General features: G+C 41.2%; 1 protein-coding gene across 10 annotated transcripts in view; it reads right to left on the bottom strand.

Annotated features, from left to right (window-relative positions):
- Positions 1-11,647: 11,647 nt before the first annotated feature.
- The window catches only part of LOC137378861 (PH domain leucine-rich repeat-containing protein phosphatase 2-like), a 228,918-nt gene continuing 213,911 nt past the window's right edge, over positions 11,648-26,654 (bottom strand). For 6 of the 10 annotated variants that reach the window (XM_068049305.1, XM_068049307.1, XM_068049310.1 and 3 more), the window contains one exon: positions 22,996-26,651. In XM_068049305.1, coding sequence (XP_067905406.1) covers positions 25,482-26,651 — 1,170 coding nt within the window. In that variant the 3' untranslated portion in view covers positions 22,996-25,481. Of the gene's footprint in view, positions 16,147-22,995; positions 26,652-26,654 lie in introns of those variants that run through there. The other 4 variants (XM_068049312.1, XM_068049311.1, XM_068049313.1 and 1 more) reach the window with 4 other exon arrangements.

Raw genomic sequence — 26,654 nt, 5'->3', positions numbered from 1 at the left:
TGGATTCAGAGGATCTTGCAGAGGCAGCTCTGGTGGTACATCTCCAGTGCTTTGAGGTTCCTGTTGTAGGTTGTCCAAGTCTCCAAAGCAAATAGGAGCACAGGAATCACTGCTGTGCAGTAAACCATGATCTTAGTCTTGGGTCTGATATCCTGATCCTCAAATCCTCTCTTCCTCAGTTGGCCAAAGGCTGAGCTGGCACATTGGAGGCGATGATGAACCTCATCGTCTATGTCTGCCTTTGCCGAGAGGAGGCTCCCAAGACATGGAAAATGGTCCATATTTTCCAGGATTTTGCCATTGATCTTGATTGACAGGGAAGGTGTTGTGCTGTGGGAGCTGGTTATTCATAGAGTCATACAGCACAGAAACAGGCCCTTTGGACCATCGTGTCTGTGCCGGCCATCAAGCACCTAACTATTCTAATCCCATTTTCCAGCACTTGGCCCGTAGCCTTGTATGCTATGGCGTTTCATGTGCTCATCTAAACACTTCTTAAATGTTGTGAGGGTTCCTGCCGCTACCACCTCTTCAGGCAGTGTGTTCCAGATTCCAACCACCCTCTGGGTGAAAATTTGTTTCCGCAAATCCCCTCTAACCCTCCTTCCTCCTCCTTTGGCCTCCTTATCTCGAGAGACAATGGGTAAGCGCCTGGAGGTTGTCAGTGGTTTGTGGAGCAGCGCCTGGAGTGGCTATAAAGGCCAATTCTAGAGTGTCAGGCTCTTCCACAGGTGCTGCAGAAAAATTTGATTGTCGGGGCTGTTACACAGTTGGCTCTCCCCTTGCGCTTTTGTCTTTCTTCCTGCCAACTGCTAAGTCTCTTCGACTCACCACACTTTAGCCCCGCCTTTATGGCTGTCCGCCAGCTCTAGCGAACGCTGGCAACTGACTCCCACGACTTGTGATCAATGTCACAGGATTTCATGTCGCGTTTGCAGACGTCTTTAAAGCGGAGACATGGACGGCCGATGGGTCTGATACCAGTGGCGAGCTCGCTGTACAATGTGTCTTTGGGGATCCTGCCATCTTCCATGCGGCTCACATGGCCAAGCCATCTCAAGCGCCGCTGACTCAGTAGTGTTTATAAGCTGGGGATGTTGGCTGCCTCGAGGACTTCTGTGTTGGAGATACGGTCCTGCCACCTGATGCCAAGTATTCTCAGGAGGCAGCAAAGATGGAATGAATTGAGATGTCGCTCGTGGCTGACATACGTTGTCCAGGCCTCGCTGCCATAGAGCAAGGTACTGAGGACACAGGCTTGATACACTCGGACTTTTGTGTTCCGTGTCAGTGCGCCATTTTCCCACACTGTCTTGGCCAGTCTGGACATAGCAGTGGAAGCCTTTCCCATGTGCTTGTTGATTTCTGCATCTAGAGACAGGTTACTGGTGATAGTTGAGCCTAGGTAGGTTAACTCTTGAACCACTTCCAGAGCGTGGTCGCCAATATTGATGGATGGAGCATTTCTGACATCCTGCCCCATGATGTTCGTTTTCTTGAGGCTGATGGTTAGGCCAAATTCATTGCAGGCAGCCGCAAACCTGTCGATGAGACTCTGCAGGCACTCTTCAGTGTGAGATGTTAAAGCAGCATCGTCAGCAAAGAGGAGTTCCCTGATGAGGATTTTCCGTACTTTGAACTTCGCTCTTAGACGGGCAAGGTTGAACAACCTGCCCCCTGATTTTGAGTGGAGGAAAATTCCTTCTTCCGAGGACTTGAACGCATGTGAAAGCAGTAGGGAGAAGAAAATCCCAAAAAGTGTGGGTGCGAGAACACAGCCCTGTTTCATGCCACTCAGGATAGGAAAGGGCTCTGATGAGGAGCCACCATGTTGAATTGTGCCTTTCATATTGTCATGGAATGAGGTGATGATACTTAGTAGCTTTGGTGGGCATCCAATCTTTTCTAGTAGTCTGAAGAGACCACGTCTGCTGACGAGGACAAAAGCTTTGGTGAGATCAATGAAAGCAATGTAGAGGGGCATCTGTTGTTCGCGGCATTTCTCCTGTATCTGACGAAGGGAGAACAGCATGTCAACAGTCAATCTCTCTGCACGAAAGCCACACCGTGCCTCAGGGTAAACGTGCTCGGCCAGCTTCTGGAGCCTGTTTAGAGTGACTCGAGCAAAGACTTTCCCCACTATGCTGAGCAGGGAGATTCCACGGTAGTTGTTGCAGTCACCTCGGTCACCTTTGTTTTTATAGAGGCATCGCGCATGTCCTGAGGTACTGCTCCCTCGTCCCAGCACAGGCATAGCAGTTCATGTAGTGCTGAGAGTATAGCAGGCTTGGAACTCTTGATCATTTCAGGGGTAATGCTGTCCTTCCCAGGGGCTTTTCGCTGGCTAGAGAATCAATGGCATCACTGAGTTCCGACTTGGTTGGCTGTATGTCCAGCTCATCCATGACTGGTAGAGGCTGGGCTGCATTGAGGGCAGTCTCAGTGACAACATTCTCCCTGGAGTACAGTTCTAGGTAGTGGTCAACCCAGCGGTCCATTTGTTTGCGTTGGTCAGTGATTATGTCCCCGATTTAGATTTGAGGGGGGTGATCTTCTTGATGGTTGGCCCAAGAGCTCTCTTAATGCCATCATACATTCCTCTGATGTTTCCGGTGTCTGAGGCCAGTTGAATATGACTGCATAGGTGTTGCCAGTAGTCGTTTGCGCAGCGCCTGGCTGTTCTTTTGTGCAGTGCTCCTGGCTGTTTTAAGTGCTACGGATATTAACTCGCTGGGGGCTTTCTTGTAGTTCAACAGTGCAATGCGCTTAGCGGCTATGACAGGTTCCAGCTCTTCATTATGAGGTTGAAACCAGTCTGCATTTCTCCTCGCACTTTTGCCGTAGGTGCTAACCCTCCTGCACCTTACCTTACCTTGGTTGGAAGAGGACCTTCATTTTCCGAGTGCTTAGTGAAAGACCATTTTCTCATCTGCTTCGGAGAAGGAGTTGAAAATGATTTGGAGCTCAGTTTCAGAGTGAGCGCACACACAAGCACCATCTGCATACTAAAGCTCAACGACTGAGGTTGAAGTGATTTTGGTATTGGATTGAAGGCAGTGTAGGTTGAACAGTTTCCCATCTGTTCTGTAGATTATCTCCACGACTGCGGGTAATTTACTGGAGGTGAGGTGTAGCACTGCAGTGAGAAAAATGAAGAGGGTTGGCGCGATGACACGGCCTTGCTTGACCGTGGTCTTGACTGAGATAGGGTCTATGGTGATTCTATTGATGAGGATTATGGCTTGCACGTCATCGTGGAATAGACGGAGGAAGGTGAGAAACTTCTGAGGGCAGCCAAATGTGAGCAGGATACTGCATATGCCTTTGCAGTCCTGCTTTTCTCCTATTACTAAAGTGAATAGCTTCACATGTCCCCAAATATAACTGCATCTTGTTGTCCTCTCATATAACCTGTCTATATCTCTTTGCAGCCTCCTTGTGACCTGTTCACTGCTTACATTCCAACCTAGCATTGTATCATCGGCAAACTTGGATACATTACTCTCGGTCTTTGTCTAAGTCATTAATACAGATTGTAAATAGCTGAGGCCCCAACACTGATCCTTGCAGCACTCCACTAGTTACAGCCTGCCAATTTGAAATTGCCCCGTTTATTCCTAGTCCCTGCTTCCTGTCCATTAACCAATCCTCACTCCATACTAAGATATTACCACCAAGTCCATGAGCCTATATCTTGCATATTAGCCTTTGGTATATCACCTTATCAAATGCCTTTTGGAAATCCAAGTACACTACATCTACTGGCTCCCCTTTATCTACCCTGCTAGGTACTTCCTCAAAAGACTAATAAATTTGAGAAACATCATTTCCATTTCATAAAACCATGTTGACTTTGTCTGATAATACTATGGATTTTCTAAGTGCATTGTTAAGACTTCCTAAATAATAGATAACAGCATTTGCCCAATGACTGATGTCAGGCTAACTGGCCTGTTGTTCCTTGTTTTCTTTCTTCCTCCTTTCTTGAATAGCTGCGTTACATTTGCAAACTTCCAATCTGTTGGGACCTTTCTAGAATCTAGGGAATTTTGGAAAATCATAACCAGTCTCTGCAGCCACCTCTTTTAGAACCCTAGGGGTTGAATTTTCCCGACCCCTTGACGCCGCGAATCGTGGCGCGGGGGCCGGTAAAATTCTGCGGGGAGAGTCCCATCTTGATCCACGACGTTGAGAAGGGCCTGCCGCACATTACCTCAGTACGGCCCACTGGTCGCCTGGTGACGGGCCCTTTATCTCCATATTTAAATTAACATTAATAAGATGTAAATGTACTTACCTGCAGGTGGAGGCCATCCCACGCCAATTTTACGCCCGCCTTTTGTGCTTCATGTGCCTTCGGAACACCATATATGGAATTCCGAGACGAGAACTTGGTGGGGGGGGAGGAATAAAATTTTCAGGGCGGGAGGCGTGGGGGAGCAGGGAAAACAATTTTTATTGGATGTGGGGACGGTGGGAAGGGGTTGAAGGACAAACGTTAAGAGGTTGGGGGGCAAGTGCAGGTTGGTAATAAAATTTCTTTTTCTGCTAATGTCCCCTGTAAAAAAAACATTGGGGGGATGGGAAAGGGTCTCCATTATTTATTTAAGTTTCAATAAATAATGCTTTGCAATATCACTTTAAAAATTAAAATTTCTCCGAAGGGTTTGCAGCCCTTTAAAAATAGGCCAGTCGCCATTGTCTGGGACGCGGTGGCCACCCCCTCTATGTCATCGGGTGGCGGCCGCTCCACCCCCTCCATTTAAATGAGCCTCCGCATATAATATCGCAGGGGCTCCTAGGTGGCACTTTCGTATCGGATGGCTGCCGAGTTGAAAGTGCGCTACCATGGTGCGCAGCACACTAATAAAATTCAGGCCTAGGATTTAGGCTGTCAGGTCTAAACCAGCAGATAAGGGGAGGAGCCATCATCCATGGTTAACTAAAAAAGTTAAAGATAGCATCAAAATTAAAGAAAAAACTTAATTGCGCAAAGATGGCTGGCAGGTCAGAAGATTGGACAGAATATAAAAAACAGCAAAGAATGACTAAAAGACAAATAAGAAGGGAAAAATTAGAGTACGAGAGAAATCTAGCTAGAAATATAAAAACAGACGGTAGGTTCTATAGATATTTAAAAAAGAAAGGAGTTAACAAATTGAGCACTGGCCCTATAGAAAGTGAGTCTGGGGAATTAATAATGGAAAATAAGGATTTGGCAGATGAATTGAACAGGTATTTTGCATCGGTCTTTCTTATAGAGGATACAAGTAACATTCCAGAAATAGCTGTAAATCAGAAAATGGAAGGGAGGGAGGAACTCAAGAAAATTACAATCACCTGGTAAGTGGTACTGAGCAAGTTGTTGGAGCTGCAGGTTGACAAGTCCCCAGGTCCTGATGGATTTCATCAGTGAGATAGTGAGTGGGCAAAGATCTGGCAAATGGAGTATAATGTGGGAAAATGTGGAATTGTCCATTTTGGCAGTAAGAATAAAAAAGGTTATTATCTAAATGGTGAGAGATTGCTGAGCTCTGAATGCAGAGGGATCTGGGTGTCCTAGTGCATGAATTGCAAAAGGTTACTGTGCAAGTACAGCAAGTAATTAGGAAAGCTAATAGAATGTTATAGTTTATTGGGAGGGGAACTGAATGCAAAAGTAGGGAGGATATCCTTCAGTTATACAGGGCATTGGTGAGACCACATCTGGAGTATTGTGTATAGTATTAGTCTCGTTATTTAAGGAAGGATGTAAATGCATTGGAAGCAGTTCAGAGAAGGTTTACTAGACTAATACCCAAAATGGGTGGGCTGTCTTACAAGGGAAGGTTGGATGGGCAAGGCTTCTATCCGATGGAGTTTAGAAGAGTAAGAGATGACTTGATTGAAACAGATAAGCTCCTGAGAGGTCTTGAGAGGGTGGATGTAGAAAGGATGTTTCCTGTTGTGGGAGAATCTCAACTAGGGGTCACTGTTTAAAAATAAGGGATCACCCATTTAAGACAGAGATGAGGGGAATTTTTTTCTCAGAGGGGCGTGAATCTTTGGAATTCTCTTCCTCAAAAAACGGTGGAAGCAGAGTCTTTGAATATTTTTAAGGCGGAGGTAGATAGATTCTTGATAAGCAAGGGGGTGAAAGGTTCTTGGGCGTAGGCGGGAATGTGGAGTTGAGGTTGCAATCAGATCAGCCATGACCTTGTTGAATGGCAGAGCAGGCTCGAGGGGCCGAGTGGCCTACTCCTGCTCCTAATTCGCAAGTTCGTATGTCCTGGGGGTTTGTTGGCTTTTAGTCCTTTACGTTTCTCCAATAATTTTCTCTGCTGATATTAATTACTTTAAGTTCTTCACTCTTATTAGCCCCTTGGTTACCTTTTATTTCTGGCCAGTTCCAATGAAAAGTCACACACCCGAAACATTAACTCTGCTTCTCTTTCCATCGATACTGCCTGACCTGCTGAGTACTTCCAGCACTTTCTGTTTTTATTTCAGATTTCCAGCATCTGCAGTATTTTGCTGAACCAGTTTGTGTTAACCAGTTCTGCATTATGCAGGATGTTTTAGAGCTAACCTGCTTTTGTTTTATGAATCTAACCTATTACAGCAACTTGTCACATATATGTGTAGAGTTTGCAGTATATTCTAAAGACAAGGGCTTGGAGTTTCTGTATGATTTCTATCCAGGTTATCAGTTTAATCTGGGAAGAATCTAATGAAATCATGCTAAAGATTCTAAACTTTTAAACCAGTTCAAAAGTCCTTCACCTGAAGTAGTCCCTGCTACAGGCACCTATGATCACATTAATCCTACATTCATCACCTGACCTGCAGTGAACAGCAATTAATTGAAGCCTGATCCAAGTCAGTTTCTCCTGCTGTGGCTACAATTACTTAAAATTAATTCATTGATCTGCTGATACCAGCAGTCAATTGAAGCTATACAGGAATGTCCTGTTTCACTGCAGTAATTAGTTAATTGAAGAAAACAGTGACCAGCAGTCAATTGAAGCCAATAGTTACAGCCAGGTGAGGGGGTCTCAGGCTCCCCTTTTGCCCCTTCTCTGGTTTGACTGTAACAGGATTTATCCTTTTTTTTTAAACACAGTGGTTGAACTTAACACAGTGGTTGAACTTACCACCTCCGTGAGCGCTTGCTCCTGTTCCTTTAATGTAATGGCAAAAGAACCAGATAGGTTTTCTCAAGTTTAAACAAGAAAGAGGTAAGTTAACACCCTAACCTGGTAAAATTACTAAAAATATGCTACAAATTCACACGAGAGTCACATACACACATACAAATAGATTACAGAGGGAAAACAAATTTGGTGGTTGGATTAAAGACCGGAATAAATGGAATTTAAATACGGTATATTTGTCCCATCGTCCTCAGTTGAAATTGTAGACCTGAAGTCCTTGCTGGGCCACATGCGGTTGTGGGCTTGCTTTTCTCAGGGCTCCTGAAGGCAGAAGAGGGGTTTGATATTTGTCCCCTAGTTGCTGGCTGGGGCAGTCTATAGGCTTGAGGGGCTTTCCCAGTTGCAGCCAGGTCTTCTCTGATCTTTGCTGGGGAGAGAGAGAGACCTGCTTCGTTGATGGCTTTTCAGTACTCTACTCTGCTTTCTGTATGACAAAGCTTACAGTCTCTCCAGAGCTGCACAGGTCAGTCACATGACTCCATCAAACCCCTTTGTTTTTTTAAATTAGGTTTTTCTGGAGTCTTCTCTGAGTTTCAAGGTGCTGCACCTCAAGACATCCAGTCACACTTGGATCTTTCAAAGTCAATGGGTGTAGATGGCCCTGACAACCATGTTGATAAGGCCATTCTAGGTAATTTAATTACTGAGAGCACCCCATTGTTCTGGCTAGGTTGAATGAGACTCGTCATCTCAAGTTTAATCTTTTGGTGTTTCAAATGTAAATTGCAGTGGCCATCTTGGCTGCCAGTTTTTTTAAAAAAAAAGTTATTTGTAAGATTTTCCAGTAAAAGTCTAATGTAAGGTTCCAACTGATGAAATTAATATTTTCCCTTTGGCATATAGGGTTTTCATGACATAATTAAAAAGCCCAAGAACTTTAAATCAGTGGAGTGAATATTGACCCTGCTTTGTCAACCGAGTTGGAGCTGGGGAAGGACTTGTGAGGTGTTATTTTACTCAAACTATCGTAGAGTCTCCAAACTCATAACCAAAACCACAACTGAGACTCTCAAGTACAGCAGAATTATTTCTCCAGCAAGATGCAGAGTGGGGAATAGTTCATAATACAAATTATTTCTCCAGCAAAATCCAGTCAGTCAGTGGAGGATAGTTACAAAGTACAAATTATGTGCATAAAATTAATTCCGGTTACTTATATCAGTGAGATTCCCAGGCATAATTGACCTGGAAATTATCCAATCATCTCCATTCTGGTCAGACATGTGGTGTCAGTATATGCAGCCCATTAATTCTGCAGGTCTTAAGTAAATAAACTCTTACCCTATCTTCCATTTTATTCTGAATTATTCTCAGTAATAATTATAAATAAGACCCATCTCCTACTTCTATTCCTTCTAAGAATAGGGTTATGTTTTGCATTGTTTTAATACAGAACAAAGACTGAATTGTGAATGTAGGCAGAATTAGTTCAAGCTGTATGCTTGCAGATCCTTATCTTTTTGTCACAAGGACAAAAATAACCTTGCAGAAGGATGAAACTTTGGACAATGGAACAGACTATTGACAATGATGAGACCACCTATGGTTGCATTCAACAATCTGTCCATTGACCTAAGGGTCATAAGATGACCAAAGTTAAACTCAGCAAGAATTAGATGTGGTATGCTTGTTTTATTTAAAAGAGTATAAAAGATGGATATAAAATAGTTTAGGGACTTTGGTATCATGGACAGCCTGGATAGGCAACCACTTATGATTCCTGGGAAGTTCTTTACATACAAGTTTCTTGAAGTGGGACTGGCATGGACTGCTCTGTATATAATCTTAGGATAAACGCTTTGAAAGAAAGTTAATCATCAGAGATATTACTGTCTCTAGCTTTCACAAATCTGATAGTAAAGGGATAAGGATCATCCAACATTCCTTTCCCACCCCTTTCCTAATACTGACCTACCTTTCCTTACCACAGTGCTTGCTGATCTTATAATGGATTCCTTTGCTCCATTCCCCTTGAAAAGTTCACCTTGATTTTACAGCACAGCAGCAGTCCATTCAGCCGACCTAGTCTGTGTTATTGTTTATATTCCATATGTCTCCTCCCATTCCATCTATCTAAACCTCAACCTTTCAGCAGATCTTTCGAATTCTTTTCCTCCCATACACTCAGACACTTACAAAAGGAAATTAGACAAGTTATTTGCCTCAATCACTTCCTATGATAGTGAATTCGACATTCTAACCACTGAGCAAAGGATTTTCTCCATACTTTTCCATTGGATTTCTTTTTAACTATCTTGTATTCATGGCCCCTATAGTTTTGGATTCTCCCACAAATGCAAATATTCTCTCCACATCTACCTTGTTCAACCCATTCATAATTTAAAAGACCTATCAGATCTCCAACTCCTTTGTTTTTCTGAAGAAAAATCCCCAACATGTTCAATCTTTCTGAACAGCTGTAACCTTTCAGTTCTGATGTCATTCTTGCAAATCTTTTTTGTACATTCGCTATACTATAAAAAGAATATGCAAGCACTATACTCTTAAGCATGACCTGGTCCTATAGAAGTTTAATTGAACTTTACTTCTGAACTCTATTTGCTTAGAAATAAATCCCAATGCTTTATTAACACCTTTACATGCATTATTAACTGCAATGCTACTTTTACTTGTATTTCACATGACGACGACTTGTATTCCAAGATCCCTTTGTTCTACCCAATTCAGTTTCTTATTTTCTCAAGTATAAGTGATGCTACTATTTTTCTTACCAAAGTGCATGATCTCACACATACATGTTAATTTGCCACTTAACTACCCAGGCTACAAGTTTTCGAATGCCTTTTGCTACATTTCACCTCAGTGTTAGCTATACCCCACAGTTTGCTATCATCTGCAAATTTTGATGAGTTACTGGTCCCAAATCCAATTGATCAATGGCCCGAATTTTGTGGTCAATGGCAAAGCTAGGGTGCTCACTGCTGACCTCGAAGAAAGCCTTGATGAGACCTCACAATATCTCTAGTGAGAACTTTAACTCGCTCGATGTGCGATTGTAGCACTGTCTAGTAGATTTCCAGCATTGAGCTGCAGTGATGACATCAAGCTGTCCAACAAGCCAATCACATTAAAGAATTCTCACAGCCAGCCAACCAAGAAATGAAAAGCGCTCACAATCAAATCACTAGAGCGCAAGATAAAAGTTGGAAATTCATATGGGTTAAGGTAGATGCTGAAATATTGTGAAAAATCTTCAAAAAGTATTTTTAAAATCTAGTAATTAATCATAATGGAGACAGTTAATAACATTCCACAAATATAAAATTATTTTTTCAGGGTCAAATTGGTTGTTCAGTAGTTATTACTTAGATCACAGTTAAAAAAAAACCTAGTTGCATTTTATGGGGTTTCTAAGTGATAGGAGAGCAGAAAAGGGGAATTTCTCATCATATCAATTGATTTCATGGATTTCTGCTTCGAGGGGAATGGGGTCCACAGCGCAGCCTGCAATGAAGCAACTTCAGGATTTCCATATTAATCTGCGTTTGCACTAAATGCTGAAGCTGCGGTCAGATTCAGAGAGGTAATGACAGTGAACACTGACAGTGCATCATCAAAAACCCTACAAATTCTGGGCCAATGTAAATTAACAACAATGGTTGCAGAACACTGCTTGACACCTTCCTCCAATCTACCCTTTACCCCTACTCTCTTTCAATTTCTTTTAGCAGATTTTCTATCCTTTCAGCTATTTGTCAGCTGACTCTGCATTCCCTAACCCTTGTCATGAGGCTACCTAGTAGTACCTTAGCAAAGGTCTTTTGAAGATCCAGGCATATGATATCCACTGTATTACACTTGTCTACTCTTTCCATTACTTCTTTAAAGAATTCTATCCGGTTAGTTAAGCATGACTTGGACTTTTGGTGTCCATACTATTTTTCAGTTATATTTTCTCTCTGGATCCTCCTATCACTTCTTTCAGCGTAGATTCCAGTATATTTCCTACCACTGACACTAAGCTATAGATTCGATAGGTCTATAGATTCCATCACCCTCCTTTGGCTGTCCACCGGTCCTCTGGCAGTAGCTCCTCTTCTATGGAACTTTCGTAGTGCCCCTGCAATCTCCTCCCTAGTTTCCTGAGTATGCATGGTGCTTACCATCTGGACCTGGGATTTTATCCTCTTTTAGTTTTACTAGTTTGTCAAATATTTTCACCCTTTCTATCTCAACCGCATTAATATTCTTTTTAAGTTCATACTCTAGCAAAGTGTTTACTTTGTTAGGAGCAGGGTACCTGCTATTAGCTGAATGGTGGTATAGACTTGAATTGGGAGAAAAAGTGAGATTTTATTGTCTGGGAGGGCACAGGGAAAAATTAGAATATAATTCAATTTCAAATGGCAATATGAGGAAATCTGTACAAGTCTGGCACCACTCTTGACACCTAACTCCTAATTTAAGTTTGAATAAAATTTCATAGCCATATGTTGTATGCAGTATAAATCTTTATTGCTACTTTGGCTTGACAGATAATCAAAAATACAATGGATCCTCCCGAATCTATAGCAGCATCTTTAAGAAACATATTCTGGTAACTAAGGGAATCACTGATCCTCATAAACCCAGTCTTCAGTTCTCCAAAGTGCCTTAGACCTGTACAATGATGTGCATGGAGAAAACAAAGTACACTAAGTAATAACAGAACAGAATTTCATTATTACATTTTATGCACAATTTTGCATGCTAAAATACATATACATTAAAAGATTTTATATACTTCAGTCATATTTCAGTCCTGATTGAACCATGTGCAATATGACCACTGCATGAATTAAATTACATAAATTATAAGTTCACAGTAACATTAAATGCATGCCCCACTTGTGTAGGTTTCCAGGATAGTAATCACATCAAGGCAAGTTGTACTGAGACAATGAAGGAAAACATTTTTGTCATTGAATGTAGTATTGAAAGTCTTCTACAAAAAAATCCTTAAAATGTATCTGGTACATTTAATACAATACAAATAAATACCAACAATGTGGAAAATAAAATCATTCAACTTATGCTGCACTCAACCTGTAAAAATAAATGAATAAGAGCTGCTATATCCCTTTGGTATGTATTTAGAGTCTGAATATTTTAACTGCTTTTCCAAAAGTGGAGATTAACGGAGGTGATGGTCCACAAGTTCTATTCAGTGCAGCAAAGCGATAAATGACATTCAACTGAAGCAGCTTTAATGGCATATTGAAATCCATTCGGGGTGAGCTTCAGGAGGCTACATTAAAAGGTAGGAACTCACAACTTAGAAATGGAAAGCTAACTAGTGTAGATGTTTGTAATTCTGAAAACTGAAGAACTGTGGAATCAAAAAAAGTTTTTATACTGGTTGAAAAAAAATCTCAATGACGTAACAAACGTTTTAAATGCAGTAATTGATATTTAAATGTTTTGAATAAGCAAGACTTTAACCTAGGAGAAACCAGTTTGTTTTTTGCATTATGTTATTGATGTTTCTATAAATCTTCTGCAGCTTAGTCATTATTTTCTTTTAAACAATCAGTAGCACAACATTTTGTAATGCTGCACCACGAAAAATACTGCAGCTTTGTGCTAATTTGTTCAACATGTTATTTTCTTCCTTTCTCTAGTACCTTGTCCAAAATGGCATCTTTTCATGTGACTGTGGACAATCACAGTAGGTTATTCCATCATATTGTTTGGAGGGGGGGGGGGGGGGGGGCGCACTGGTTGTGGGGTGCGGGGGGGGGGGGTGGGGGGGAAAAGCTAGATTGAAAGTTGGATATCACAAATGAGACTTCCAAATGTGCAATTTCCATCCAGGCTTAGTGGATAATGCTCAGGAGTAGGAACCTTTGCCATTTATTTTCCCTCTCCATAGGCCGGGTACATAGGTTTCTTTAGCTGAGCATTGTCAACCATTATAAACTAGGGACTGAACATGGTACTTTCTTGACCTCCATCAGCTTAATAACAAATGAGCATGAAAATCCTATAATGGTAGGGATATGCAAAGTACTTTTGGTCACTCAACTGAGAGGACTAACATGTTCAAATAAATCAAAACTTTAAGTACTTCAGTTAAATTTATTTTTAGTACAACAATGTTAATATAGCACTGAAAGATAACCCATTTCCTTAAACCTTGTCACTGGCTCTCCACTGTCACCTCCAAGTACAAGGACTTCATGGACTCCTTTGACAACTAAGCTTGAAACCAGATGTTCAGCTGTCTCTGCTGGTTCTCCCACCTCCAATCAAACCTCACCCTACCCTAGTCCCGAATCCATGTTTTTCTCCCATTTTCCCCCATGTCCTCTCTGTGCTCATCTTGTTCATGAGATCCATTTCCTGCTCCACGGACTCCCATTCCCAATAAACTATGATTACTTAAATTCTCTTCACGTGCCATATTCTAGCTTACATTGTAAATAGTTCCCTTTCTTCAGGTACTATACCAGGCCACCTCCACTTTCAAGACCACCTCTAACAAACACTGCTCATTAAAAACTCTTCATAAAAACCTTCCTTCGATTCCTTTATCCTTGAAAACTACTGCTCCATCTCCAACCACTTTCTTCTCTTAAAAATCTGCGAACATGTGTCACCTCCCAAATTTGTGCCCATCTTTTCCTTAAGTCCATGTTTGAATATCTCCAATCTTGTTTATGCCCTGCCACAGATTTGAAACGGCCCGAATCAAAGTCACAAATGACACCCCCTGTGAATGTGATCATGGTGCATTTTACTCTCATTATCCTCCTCAACTCTCCCAGAGGTCTTAGTTTGTCCAACTCTGCCATCTTGTACCCACCTTTACCCTAACTTTGGGAGCCAAGACTAAAGCTATCAAGGCCTACACTCTGAATTCCCTTCCTAAACCCCTCCACCTCCTCCTTTTAAATTCTTCTTAAAATCCATCTCTTTAGTCAAGCGTTTGGCTACTCCTCCTAATATCTCTTTCTTTGGCATGGTGATGCCACTTTGTCCAATTACCCCTTTGTGAAGCACCTTGAAATGTTTTTCTATGTTAAAAGCATTATATAAATGGCAAGTTGTAGTTGTTGAGTCATCATCAACTTGATTTTAAAAAATGCTCATTATTGCCCACTAATAACTGAACAAAAACATATTACTACGCTGTCTGCAACAAGACACATTAGTGATACTAGTTGGCTTCTTGATGACAATCAAGGAAAAGTAAACCAATTGGCAGTCTGAATATCAACTGTCTGGAAAACAATACTAGGATTCATGGATGCTGTGTAACTGCCAGATATTGTAAATGAAGATTCAAACCAGCAGTAGTTTCTGAATTAATATTTATATTCTTGTAACAATTCAAAAATCAAATGTGAATCATCAGGATAGTCTCTTCTGCATAGGGTTAAGTTGCAGAGAATTCTCTAATCCCTTTCCCTGATTGCCTTTCAAGCTGAAAGAGGGATATACACACACGGCTGAATTTTATAAGTGTGCCGCAGTTCGTGCTGGCGCACTCTAAACATGGCGTGCATCCCGTGGGGATGTGCCATCCCTGAGACCCTGCGATATTATGTGCAGGGGCTCATTTAAATAGAGGGGGTGGAGCAGCTGCCCCCGATGACATAGAGGGGGCAGCCTCCGTGTCCCTGGCAACGGCATCCTGCGCCAATGGGCAGGTGCCATTTTTAAAGGGCTCTAAGCCCTTCAGCGAAATTTTAACATTTAAAGAGATATCAGTGTTATACTTTATTAAATAAAAAAAATTATGATGGAGGTCCCTTCTGAACCCCCTAACAGTCATTTCATTGCCAGAATTGACTTTTTCAAACACCTGAACTTTCCCCCCAACCTTCAATCTCTTGCCCTTCACCCCCTTCCCAACATCCAATCAAAAGCGTTCTCCCCACTCCTCCACCCTGAAAATTTTATTCCTCTCCCCGCCAAGTTCTCGCCCGGAACTCCGTATGGAGTTCCAAAGGCGCGCGAAAGCCGAACGGAAGCCGTAAAATCGGCGTGGGACGGCCGCCAACTGCAGGAAAGTTAATTTAAGTGTCATTAGGGTTCATTTTAATATGGAGATGAAGGGCCCGCCGCCTGGCGGCGGGGTGCCGCACTGATGTCCCCCCCGCCGCCAGTAACATGCGGCGGGCCCCTCCCCACAGCATTTTACCGGCCTCCACACTGCAACCCGCTGCATTGACAGGCCGGTAAAATTCAGCCCAGTGTGTAATAATGGGAAGAAATACAAGAAAGAAAATGGCTCGACAAAAAAGGAATGTTTAAAATGGGTATGTATCTTAAAAGAGGCAATTGCTAAATTGGTGCAATTTGCAAACAAAACAATTCCTGTAAGTTAGCAAGATATTTTGAAACTCATTTATGTGAAACATTTTTTTTTATTGGTCAAAAAGATGATGGTTCTGAAAGTTATTCTACAAATCTCATCCCCATTCCAATTTTCCCTATAAATGTCTAAACATTAAGGAAAAAACAAGAGTAAAACCTATTGCCAAAAATGTAGATAATCTCCATCAAAGCTGGAAGAACCAGTGACTGTGGCGACATCCCCATTATAATGCAAACTACTTACCCCAAAATTATATAACAGAAAAACCATTAAAAAGGTAGTTACTGACATGCACATTATTTTCCTGATTTTTCTACCAGGAAAACTCCCAAAAGGTTAGACTAAATATCACATATTTAATGCCACTGAAATGATCCAAATGCACTTTTGTGCCAGATATATTGAACTTTGACTGCTCTGAGATACTTAAGAGACCCTGACTTCCAATTTGAAGCTCCAGTGAGCATAATGTATGTTTAAGATGCATTGCTAATGATTGTACCACAACAACAACTTGTATTTATAAAGCACCTTTAACATAGTAAAACATACCAGTTGATAAACTTCCTCCACAGCATCAGGACACACACACAGGTGCAGCAAAATCACGTGGGTGGGTTAGAGTCACCACTGAAGTACAATGAAATAAAAAATTAAGTAAATTTGATATCTAGTTACAGCTATTTCACTTGGACCAATATAATTGCTGTTGTTCTGTACCTGCAAAGATATTAATTTACAAAACTTGCGTCAATACTTTTGTTGTTCAACAGAAATCAGTTAATTACAAGCACCTTTAAGTTTCCTCCTTACAGGAATGTCCTGCCTGAAAGACTTTATAATTACCTGGAGCTTTCAGTTTTGTTCAAGAGCCTAATTTAACAATTGGACTCAAATTGCATTTTAATGTACTTAGTGTAAACAAAGTTCAGGAGAAAAACACATTTTTCCAAAGAGTTAATTTAATTTAAAAAAATCTCACTTGTTGGCTCCTTCAGATACATTTTTTTCTCTATACACATTTTCAGCATTCTTTATGGGAGACATTTTATTTAAGAAATGGAAATTGCAGACTTATTTTTCATTTTGCTAAAAAAGGAAATATAGAGTTGTAAGAGCTTGATATGATGGCATTCAATTTTGAGAAGACTAAAACGGTTATATAAAAAATCCCACTAAACGACTAAATATTTGCAAAGAATTATTTTAAACAAATAAGTTTGAAAATGATTATTTTTTAGAATATTGAATTTCCACCCTAATTATTTGGATTAAAGTACAACATGATGGAATTTTCCCCTCATCAATGTTTGGTCCTTGGTACTTCTAGGTTAATTATTGGTGGTGCCATTGTCCATGCCCCCAAAATGCAGTCCCTCTCATATTTCCTTTGGAATTAGCAGCACTTTTATCCTCCAGATTACAACACAAATCTACCCTCAGGGAGCTAGACGAAGTCACCAAACTTCATCAGAACATAAAAATGTCATTAAAAAATCTGAGCTTACAAAGGTCTATTGGTTAATTATTTCAGCATTATTTTAAATTTGGATATCTGTAAAATATAGTTTGAAGAGCGATATAATCCCATCAGAAATTATCTTGAAAAGTTTTTCTTGTAAAGGGAGAACATGCTCTTAACCAATTTGATTGTCTTAATCGGAAAAGTTCACCAAGATATTTTTTTCAAGTTTTTCTCAAAATCAGAAATATACAGCTCAACAAAAAGCTCTTTTTAAATGAAAATATTTTAACAGTTAAGATCGAGGAAAGTGCTATTGTATTTACAATGAAATGCTTTTGAATTGGCTACATTCTCTCAGAGAAGATTAGTAAATTGGTGTGACTAAATCACAATTAATTTCATCACTCCTAGGAGTTATTTGTTTTTCCTTTAACAGTTTGTACAGAACATTTGATCAAGCAGAATGGTGTAAATTTCATCACATAGTGAAAACTAGGATGGGACAAAGGCTATTTCTCAACTTTTGATCCTTCTCTGCAAAATCAAACTTTACATCTTGCACATTTTCCAACCAATTTTAATATGCACAACAGTCTGAAGGCAAAAGTTTTCAAATCAATATCCAGGCAAAAACAGGGCTAGAAACCTGATTAACAAGAAGAAATTTTAAATTTTATATGATCTAGATGGGAGAAACATCTAGCAAGTTCAAGTAAAGTCATCATGAAGGAACAAAGGTTACAATAATTGCCTTTGGAGCCAACATTGCTGAACAAAGCCTCAAAATGAAAGGCTTTTTTTCCAAGCTAAAAAGTTGTTCAAAGGACAAAAGAATACTTTGAAATCATTAGTCCTTTACAGAATTCCCTTGCCATTGTACCATTCAACTTTATAGTACGATAAAGGAATATATGCTTATTTTAAAATTGTGAATGACAAACTTAACATGTGCTGCCTTCCTGCCGTGTTTGTGCAGGAGTATGTTTGCATGTATGATATACTATTTAATACTGTACCGTATAAATCAATAATCAATATATAATTATATGGACATATTTAATGTCATTCATATGACTATGCTGCAATATGTACAAATTAGTCTTCTCTGATATAATAGGATTTGCTGCATAAAAAATTAGAAATTTCATTACATTTTGTATTTACAGTGAATTTTGGGATATGCTGTCTCAGTATACTCTATTAAAATTAATCATTGTTTGTTTTATAAGCTAGTGCTAAAGGTTTTATTTCTACCTGTGTATTATAATGGGACATTTCTTGAAAATAAGCTTTTGATACTTTGATGCCATTAGTGTCCATGGCACTGTGAAATGCTTCAGGTTGCAGTCTCTCAGATGTCATCAGAACTACTCTCTGTGTACATTTAAGACTCATCAAAAACACCAAACTTACTTCACCATGGCAGGTGAAAATACTTGTACATGTACAGATTTATCTAATCAGTTGTAATTACTATAGATAGATGGATAAAATATAGCTACAAAAAAATTACAACTGAGGGGCCCAGTTGAAGTTTTAGTGTTTTTTTTCAGCAATCTTCAATTTTGTGCATTTCCTTAAATCATATCTACCTAACCCATTAAATAAAATACTACACCTTTTATGCATATAGATTTAAATTATTCCATATCCATAGTACCCAGAAAATTTACCACATGCCAGACAGTCATATCCTGTATAGGTCAAGGTCATGCTAGATACATCATTCAGTGCTAGCAGTCCTATACATAATATCTACATAAGAAAAATCTCAGTGCTCACAATCAGTCATGTAGGAGAACAAAAGCTTAATTCTTCACCAAGAAAGATTTGGCATTCACTTGTTACATTTATCTTGAATTAATATCTATGTTCCCGCCTGCAATGTCACATCATTGCCCGACGACGTTCAACTCCAAATTGCATGATTGCACTGCTGTATTTTGCACTGCAAGGCTACTTCTAAGTTTTTTAAAAGCCAAATACATTCCTCTGTTTTGGTCCAATTGCCTTAAATTTGCTATAGACAGACTCATGGAATTAGACACATTGTGCTATTTAAAACAAAAGGTAGAGATAAAGGCGTCATAACTAAACAAGAAGTTTCAAGTTTTCCTCCCTCTTTCAATTTTTTTCTTAAACATTGTCTTTTTTTCCTATGGAATGTGGGTATCGCTGGCTGGGCCAGCATTTATTCTTCATCCCTAATTGCCCTCGAGAAGATGGCGGTGAGCCACTTTCTTGAACTGCTGCAGTCCATGCGGGGTAGGTACACCTACAGTGGTGTTAGGGAGTTCCAGGATTTTGACCCAGTGACAGTGAAGGAACGGCGAAATAGTTCCTAGTCAGGATGGTGTGTGGCTGGGAGGGGAATTTGAAGGTGGTCGTTTATGAGTTTGACAGATTTGACTCTAGAGGCGCTATTACAACCAAGGAAAATTTTTCTTTCTTAGGACACTTGCTAACAGCACTGTTGTTGTACCTACACCCCAAGGACTGCAGCGGTACAAGGATGCTGCTCACCACCACCTTCTCAAGGACAATTAGGGATGGGCAATAAAGGCTGCTCTAGCCAGTGACATCCCATGAATGAAAAAAAAGACACCGAGACCAATTGTAACGCACTCCACCACCAGCCTAATTGGGATCCACTTATTCAACATACATATGGGATCAAATTTGGAACCCTAAATGTCTGCAAGGGTCATGCTATAACAGGAAGCACATTCATGCACAGTCATCGGGCAACTTTTGCTTTCTGGCTCATTCCACCTCCATTCGTGTTTCTTTTAGCATTGTATCTTGAGATTGCTTCTTTGGAGGTGGGGAGAGGAAAAAGATATGCAATATTGAATTTTTAATCTCTGTAGGCTGAGGAAACTATACATTTACCAAGCTCCTTTATAAGCCTTTCCTGCTATTCCTACCCCATGCCATTAGCTGACCATTGAGTGCTGAATTTTCACTAGTCTCACCAAGAACAAAATATCCTAATAAACTGTATAATGTAAACTGCTGAGCCAAATCATTCAAGAGTTCTTCAGTCGCCATTGTAATACATAATGAGCTCCTACATCCCTTGTCCAACATGTACATACTTAAAAAAAAATTCAATATAACACTTCCATAGTACAACTTTCATAGTAGTAAAACCTTCCAAGGCGCTTCACAGGAGAGGTATCATATAAAATATGACACTGAGCCGCATAAGGAAACATTAGGACAGATGACCAAAAGCTTGCTCAAAGAGGTAGGTCTTAAGGAGCATCTTAAAAGAGGAGAGAGGTAATGAGGCAGAGTGGTTTAGGGAGGAAATTCCAGAGCTTAGGGAATTGGTAGCTGAAGGCATGGTCACCAACAGTGGAGCAAAATCAATGATTTGCAAGAGGCCAGAATGGAGGAGTGCAGAGATCAAGGAGGGTTGTAAGTGCTGGAGGAGGGGTGAGGCCATGGATGGATTTGAAAATAAGGATGAGAATTTTAAAATTGAGGCATTGCCAGACCAGGAGCCATTGTAGGTCAGCGAGCACAAGGGTGATGGGTGAACAGGACTTGGTGCAAATTACGATACTGTCAGCAGAATTTTGGATGAGCTCATTACAAAGGGTGCAAGGTGGGAGGCTGGTCAGGAGAGTGTTAAACTTTTCAAGTCTAGACGTGATAAAGGTATGGATAAAGATTTCATCAGACAATGAGCTGAGGTAGTGGGGGTACGGGCGATGTTATGTACGTGGAAGTAGGCAATCTTGGTGATCGAGAGGATATGGGATCAGTATCTCAGCAAAGGATCAAATGGGGTGCCAAGGTTATGCTTAATCTCAGACAGTGGCCAGGGAATGGAGTTTGAAGAGCACTGAAAGCAATGGCTTTGGCCTTCCCAATATGTAATTTCTGCTCATCCAACACTGGATGTCAGACAAGCAGCATGACAAATCAGAAGCAGTGGAGGGGTAGAGAGAGCCGATGGTGAGGTAGAGCTGGGTATCGTCAGCATACGTGTGGAGCCCAATATGTTTTTGGATAATGTTGAAGAGGGGCAGATGAGCAATAGGAGAGAGCCAAGGATAGATCCTTGGGGGACTTTAGAGGTAAGGGTGTGACAGCAGGAAGAGAAACCATTGTAGGTGATTCTCTGGCTTATACTGGATAGAGAATAATGGAACCAGGTGAGGAGATTCACAACCAGCTGGACAATGGAGGAGATGCTTCGAAGGAGGATGTGAGGTCAACTTCTTTGCGCAGCGAGTGGTTAGGATCTGGAATGTTCTGCCTGAATGTGTGGTGGAGGCAAATTCAATCGAGGCCTTCAAAAAAGAATTGGACAATAATCTGGAGAGAAAAGATTTGTAGGGCTACAGGGAAAAGGCAGGGGAGTGGGACAAGGCGAGTTGCTCTTGCAGCGAGCCAGCAAAGACATGACGGGCTGAATGGCCTCCTTCTGTGCTGTAGACATTCTATAATTCTACAAAGGTAGCAGACAGGCCAAGAAGGATGAGGAAGAATAATTTACTGTGGGTACAGTCATATAGGATGTCATTTGTGACTTTAATAAGGGCCATTTAAGTGCTGTGGCAGGGGTGAAAACCAGATTGCAGGGGTGTATACATGGAGTTGTGGGAAAGATGGGCACAGATTTTGGAAGTGACAACAAGTTCAAGGACTTTGGAGAGGAACGGGTGGTTGGAAATGGGATGGTAGTTTGCAAAGACAAAGGGGTCAAGAGTAAGTTTTTTGAGGAGGGAGTTGATGACAGCAGATTTGAAGGGAAGTTGGATGGTCAGCAGTTTGGTGCAAATAGGGTCAAAGGAGCAGCAGGAGGTTCTCATGGACAAGTTGAGCTTGGAGAGGACATGAGGGAAGATATGAAAGCTACCAGAGAAAGATGCAAGTTCAGGGCTAGGATAGGAGGGACGCTAGTTCGGTGTGTTAGGAGGCAGCAGAGGCAGGTGAATGGCTGGTCTCAACTTCAGTGACAAAGAAATCCATGAGCGCCTCACATTTGTTTTTGGAGGGGAGGGTGGAGGAGGCAGGGGAGAAGGGTTTAAGAAGACAGTTACTACTGCTGAAAAGAAGCCGTGGGTTATCTTTGCATTCCAGAATAATCCTGGAATTGAGAACAGTTTTGGCAGAGTAGAGCAGGACCTGATAGTGCTTTATGTGGTCCAGACAGATGTGGCAATGAACGGCTTGATCAGTTGTCCTCCATAAATGTTCAGACTATACGTCCTTTGGACTTCAAGGAGCAGAGGTGGGAGCTATATCAGGGGGAATGACCAGGGTGAGAGCGCACAATTATTTTAATGAGGACAAAGGCACCAAAGGTGGAGCTGAGGGTGTGATTGAGCAGATCGGGCGGCACAGTGGTTAGCAACGCAGCCTCACAGCTCCAGCGACCCGGGTTTAATTCTGGGTGCTGCCTGTGTGGAGTTTGCAAGTTCTCCCTGTGTCTGTGTGGGTTTTCTCCGGTTGCTCCGGTTTCCTCCCACAAGCCAAAAGACTTGCAGGTTGGTAGGTAAATTGGCCATTATAAATTGCCCCTAGTATAGGTAGGTGGCAGGGAAATATAGGGACAGGTGGGGATGTGGTAGGAATATCGGATTAGTGTTCTTTTCTTTTGGGCCTCCTTATCTCGAGAGACAATGGATACGCGCCTGGAGGTGGTCAGTGGTTTGTGAAGCAGCGCCTGGAGTGGCTATAAAGGCCAATTCTGGAGTGACAGGCTCTTCCACAGGTGCTGCAGAGAAATTTGTTTGTTGGGGCTGTTGCACAGTTGGCTCTCCCCTTGCGCCTCTGTCTTTTTTCCTGCCAACTACTAAGTCTCTTCGACTCGCCACAATTTAGCCCTGTCTTTATGGCTGCCCGCCAGCTCTGGCGAATGCTGGCAACTGACTCCCACGACTTGTGATCAATGTCACACGATTTCATGTCGCGTTTGCAGACGTCTTTATAACGGAGACATGGACGGCCGGTGGGTCTGATACCAGTGGCGAGCTCGCTGTACAATGTGTCTTTGGGGATCCTGCCATCTTCCATGCGGCTCACATGGCCAAGCCATCTCAAGCGCCGCTGACTCAGTAGTGTGTATAAGCTGGGGGTGTTGGCCGCTTCAAGGACTTCTGTGTTGGAGATATAGTCCTGCCACCTGATGCCAAGTGTAGGATTAGTATAAATGGGTGGTTGATGGTCGGCACAGACTCGGTGGGCCGAAGGGCCTGTTTCAGTGCTGTATCTCTTAAAAAAAAAGATCGGTAGCAGCAGAAATGTTATGGCAAATAAAGGGTCAATGGCTAAATAGTTACTCTATGAATTTTAAACTAAAAGAAACAGAGCAGCAGTCAGAACAACAGCAAGGATGCCATTCAGTCCGGCCTGGTTTCCTGCTACGGTTATATTGAAGTTATCAGCAATGAAGCAGGAGCTTGACACTGCCCACCCTTTCATGCTTCCTCGGAATTTCTGGCACAGTAGGAATGTTGGCAGGCCACCAAAAAAATGGCAGCATGGTACTCTGGCTAAATCTCTGTACATAAATAATACTGCATCTATTTATGAGACATCACTTGCACTCATCACTAGGGGTGACAGTACTTGGCTAACTACAGGAAAATCCAACTCTGAATCAGGGATGCAGCTGATACTGATTTTAAAATTTTAAGTTTTAGCCCTCTGTTTAATTTTTTTGGGGTAATATGAAAGTGAACACGTTGGCAAATTTTCTTCCAGCTGTGGGACTTCTACCTTTACCGAAGCTGATCACGATAACAGCTAAATTACTCAAGAATCTGTGAATGTTATCCAATGCCATCATTCAATTCCTAGTAAAGCATCCTGCACCTTTTCCTGTTTGATCTGATGATCCTTCATTATTCTGATCTAGTTTAGTCTTGCCTGTAGAGATTGGCTAGTTAGGCATTGTAATGTCCAAGCACTTTAGTCTGCAAATTTCAGATTGATTTTATTCACCTTAGCTTCCCTTGGCATGTTCCTATCACTTCTTACCACTCAGAGGAACCTCTGCAGACCCCTTGAACTAATCCAGTCATTCAAGCTGTAAGCCTAAAGCAAATCTAACTTCAATTCACTCATGGCTCTCTGCCATTTCATTAACATTAACCTAAATGCAGGTGACGCTGAAGACTCCAAATTTAATATTCTTGCCAGCTTAACAACACAACCAAATTAAAATTAAAACCAGAATTTAGCTTGGTTCTCTCGATGCTACTTTAGTGATCAACAGTACCACATTGTGGCAGTTCAGTTCACTTGTTTGAAATCACTTCAAGCAGACAAAACCAACATGACGCAGCATTTTCTTTGCAAGTACCAATGCTCATCAATTTCCTCCCTTCCACAAATGTATTACAAAATAATGAAATATATTTCTGAAGTCATTAAAGATATCCTTAAATTGACAAAGCACATGTGTCTAATCCTTTGAGCAGACCCAAGATCCCCTGACAGATAACTATGGAAAACAAATTTCTGAAAACAATTTTTTATAAACATGCAAATTAAATATGAAATAGCCAAATTCTCATCATCAACTACAATTCAGGGTATATTTATCCAGGAAATTTGTGAGCACAAGAAAAAGCCAGATGGACTCATTGCAAGATAAAGACATAGAGATCTGTCAACAGTTTTCATAAAGCACAACACTGTATGAAGGCAACCCTCACTCAGAACCTTCTCTGCACTTACATCAAGTTTGCAAATTTTAAATTTAAAGCTGCAGTATCACTGTGCTTTAACTTGAAATTTAATTTTATGAACCTCTAAGATCATCTTCCTTAAACAGAATGCCTCAAAAGGTTGTGTTGCTCAAAACAGGGGCAAGCCCATTAGGCACCCAGCTATTTGGAGTGCTTAGCAGCAAAGATTATAATTAGAGCACACATAACCATGCAAACCTGATGGACATCACAACTGAATGTTTCATTAAAAAAACTGGGAAACTTTGCAGTCACTTTGCTTCTTTTGTATTACTGATTTAAAAATCAAGAGATTTTCAGGCTGCTTGATTTTAGCTCAAAGGAAAATTTGGTCAGTGCAAAGAAACTTGAAACCACTGAAATTGTATTCACCTACTTGGAAATGCTATTATTTTTAAACTTTCAAATGTACTTAGATGCAGTCCATTTAAATGAAAAAGCTTTGTAAACATTTTACACAGGCGGTAGTATGTAAAATTGGATGCCATACAACTTTTATCATTTTTACAACATGTTCATGTCACAAGAAGGATAATGCAGCTTTAGTTTAAAAATGACAACCAAAAACCATCACAAGGTTACTTAAAAATCTCATGAGTTCAATGCCAATACCACAAAGTAGATTTTGACATATGCTGAGCATCTTGAATTCTATTTTGATCTATGTACAATTTAAATAATATTCTTTAGAGTTGATGAGATTATCTTTTGTACAAGAGATATCTAATATATTATCCTAACCCTCATTATGACAATGTATAGCAGATATTCCATGCCAGAAGACTGTGCTACAGAGCTGTGTCATAGACCTCCTGATGGGTAAATCTGCTGTCTCTCTCGGATTCAGCTTCTGAAACAGGATCCTGATGCTGTTTCATTTGCTCTTTCACCTCTTCTTCCAGGTCTGGTGGTACAATTAACTGATCCTCTGGGTCTGGCTGTGCAGGTGCTGCAAAATATCCACATTTTTTCTTTGGTGCCTCTGTAGCTACTTCAATAACATTGTGGCTTTTTTCAAGAGGGACCACAGATCCATTTGAAAATTTCTTACCCTGTAGGTTTGATGCAGACGAGGACTTCTTCAGATCACTTCCTTCCTTGTTAATTGTCAATAGTGACCCACTGTTCATACCATTTTGTCTCTGTACTTTTAAATAAGCTCCTGGACTGTCATCCTCAGACATGCTAACAAACAATCCCTCATCATGGGCATGTGAAATAGTGGAGATTCCTGGAACTTTGTACTGGAAACAATGGATGTCCACCTCTACTTCCAGTTTGCTGCCATTAGAGATTACCCCTTCTACTGGTTGGTCATCATCACTATCAAGGCCATTATCTGAGTGGTTGCTGGAGAATGTTGCACTGGAAAGTTGCCGCTGGAAAATACTAGTGGAAGAGCTTGGATGGAGGCTGCAGCGGCGTTCGGAACGAGGGGCTGTACCAGCCTCCAGGTTTGTGGCTGGCTGCTCATCTGATGCTGTAGATCCCACTTCACTGCTTACTTCAGAAGCAGACATCTCACTGTTAAATTCAGATGCTATACCACTACTAGACGATGGGGTGACAGAATAGTGGGCACTATCTTTTACTATCGTATTAACAGGGGCAAATACGCCCGGACTAGGCAACGGAACTCCATGTACCTCACATGTACAGTTGTCTTCCCCGATACTCAAGTACACTACAACAGCCCCAACATTGTCATGGCAACCGTAGCTCTGGGTAAGCGTGCAAAGTTTCTTAGCTGCAGCTAAAGGATCAGGAACATTCCGAACTGCTTCTATTGCCTCAGCATGGGACAAATTTTCCCACAGCGTCTTGTTGCCCAAGATAAGGAACTCATCCTGAGCAGTAAGTGATATAGTGTGAACATGGGGTCTTGGAAGGATCCATGGGAAGAGGTAAGTGCAGCCCAACAAACGTGTACAACAAGTAACACCATTTACTTTATTGTCCTA

Source organism: Heterodontus francisci, chromosome 17, assembly GCF_036365525.1.
Source record: "Heterodontus francisci isolate sHetFra1 chromosome 17, sHetFra1.hap1, whole genome shotgun sequence".
NCBI lineage: Eukaryota > Metazoa > Chordata > Chondrichthyes > Heterodontiformes > Heterodontidae > Heterodontus > Heterodontus francisci.
The sequence above is the reverse complement of the archived record's forward strand: the minus strand, read 5'-3'. Positions and strand labels throughout refer to the sequence as shown.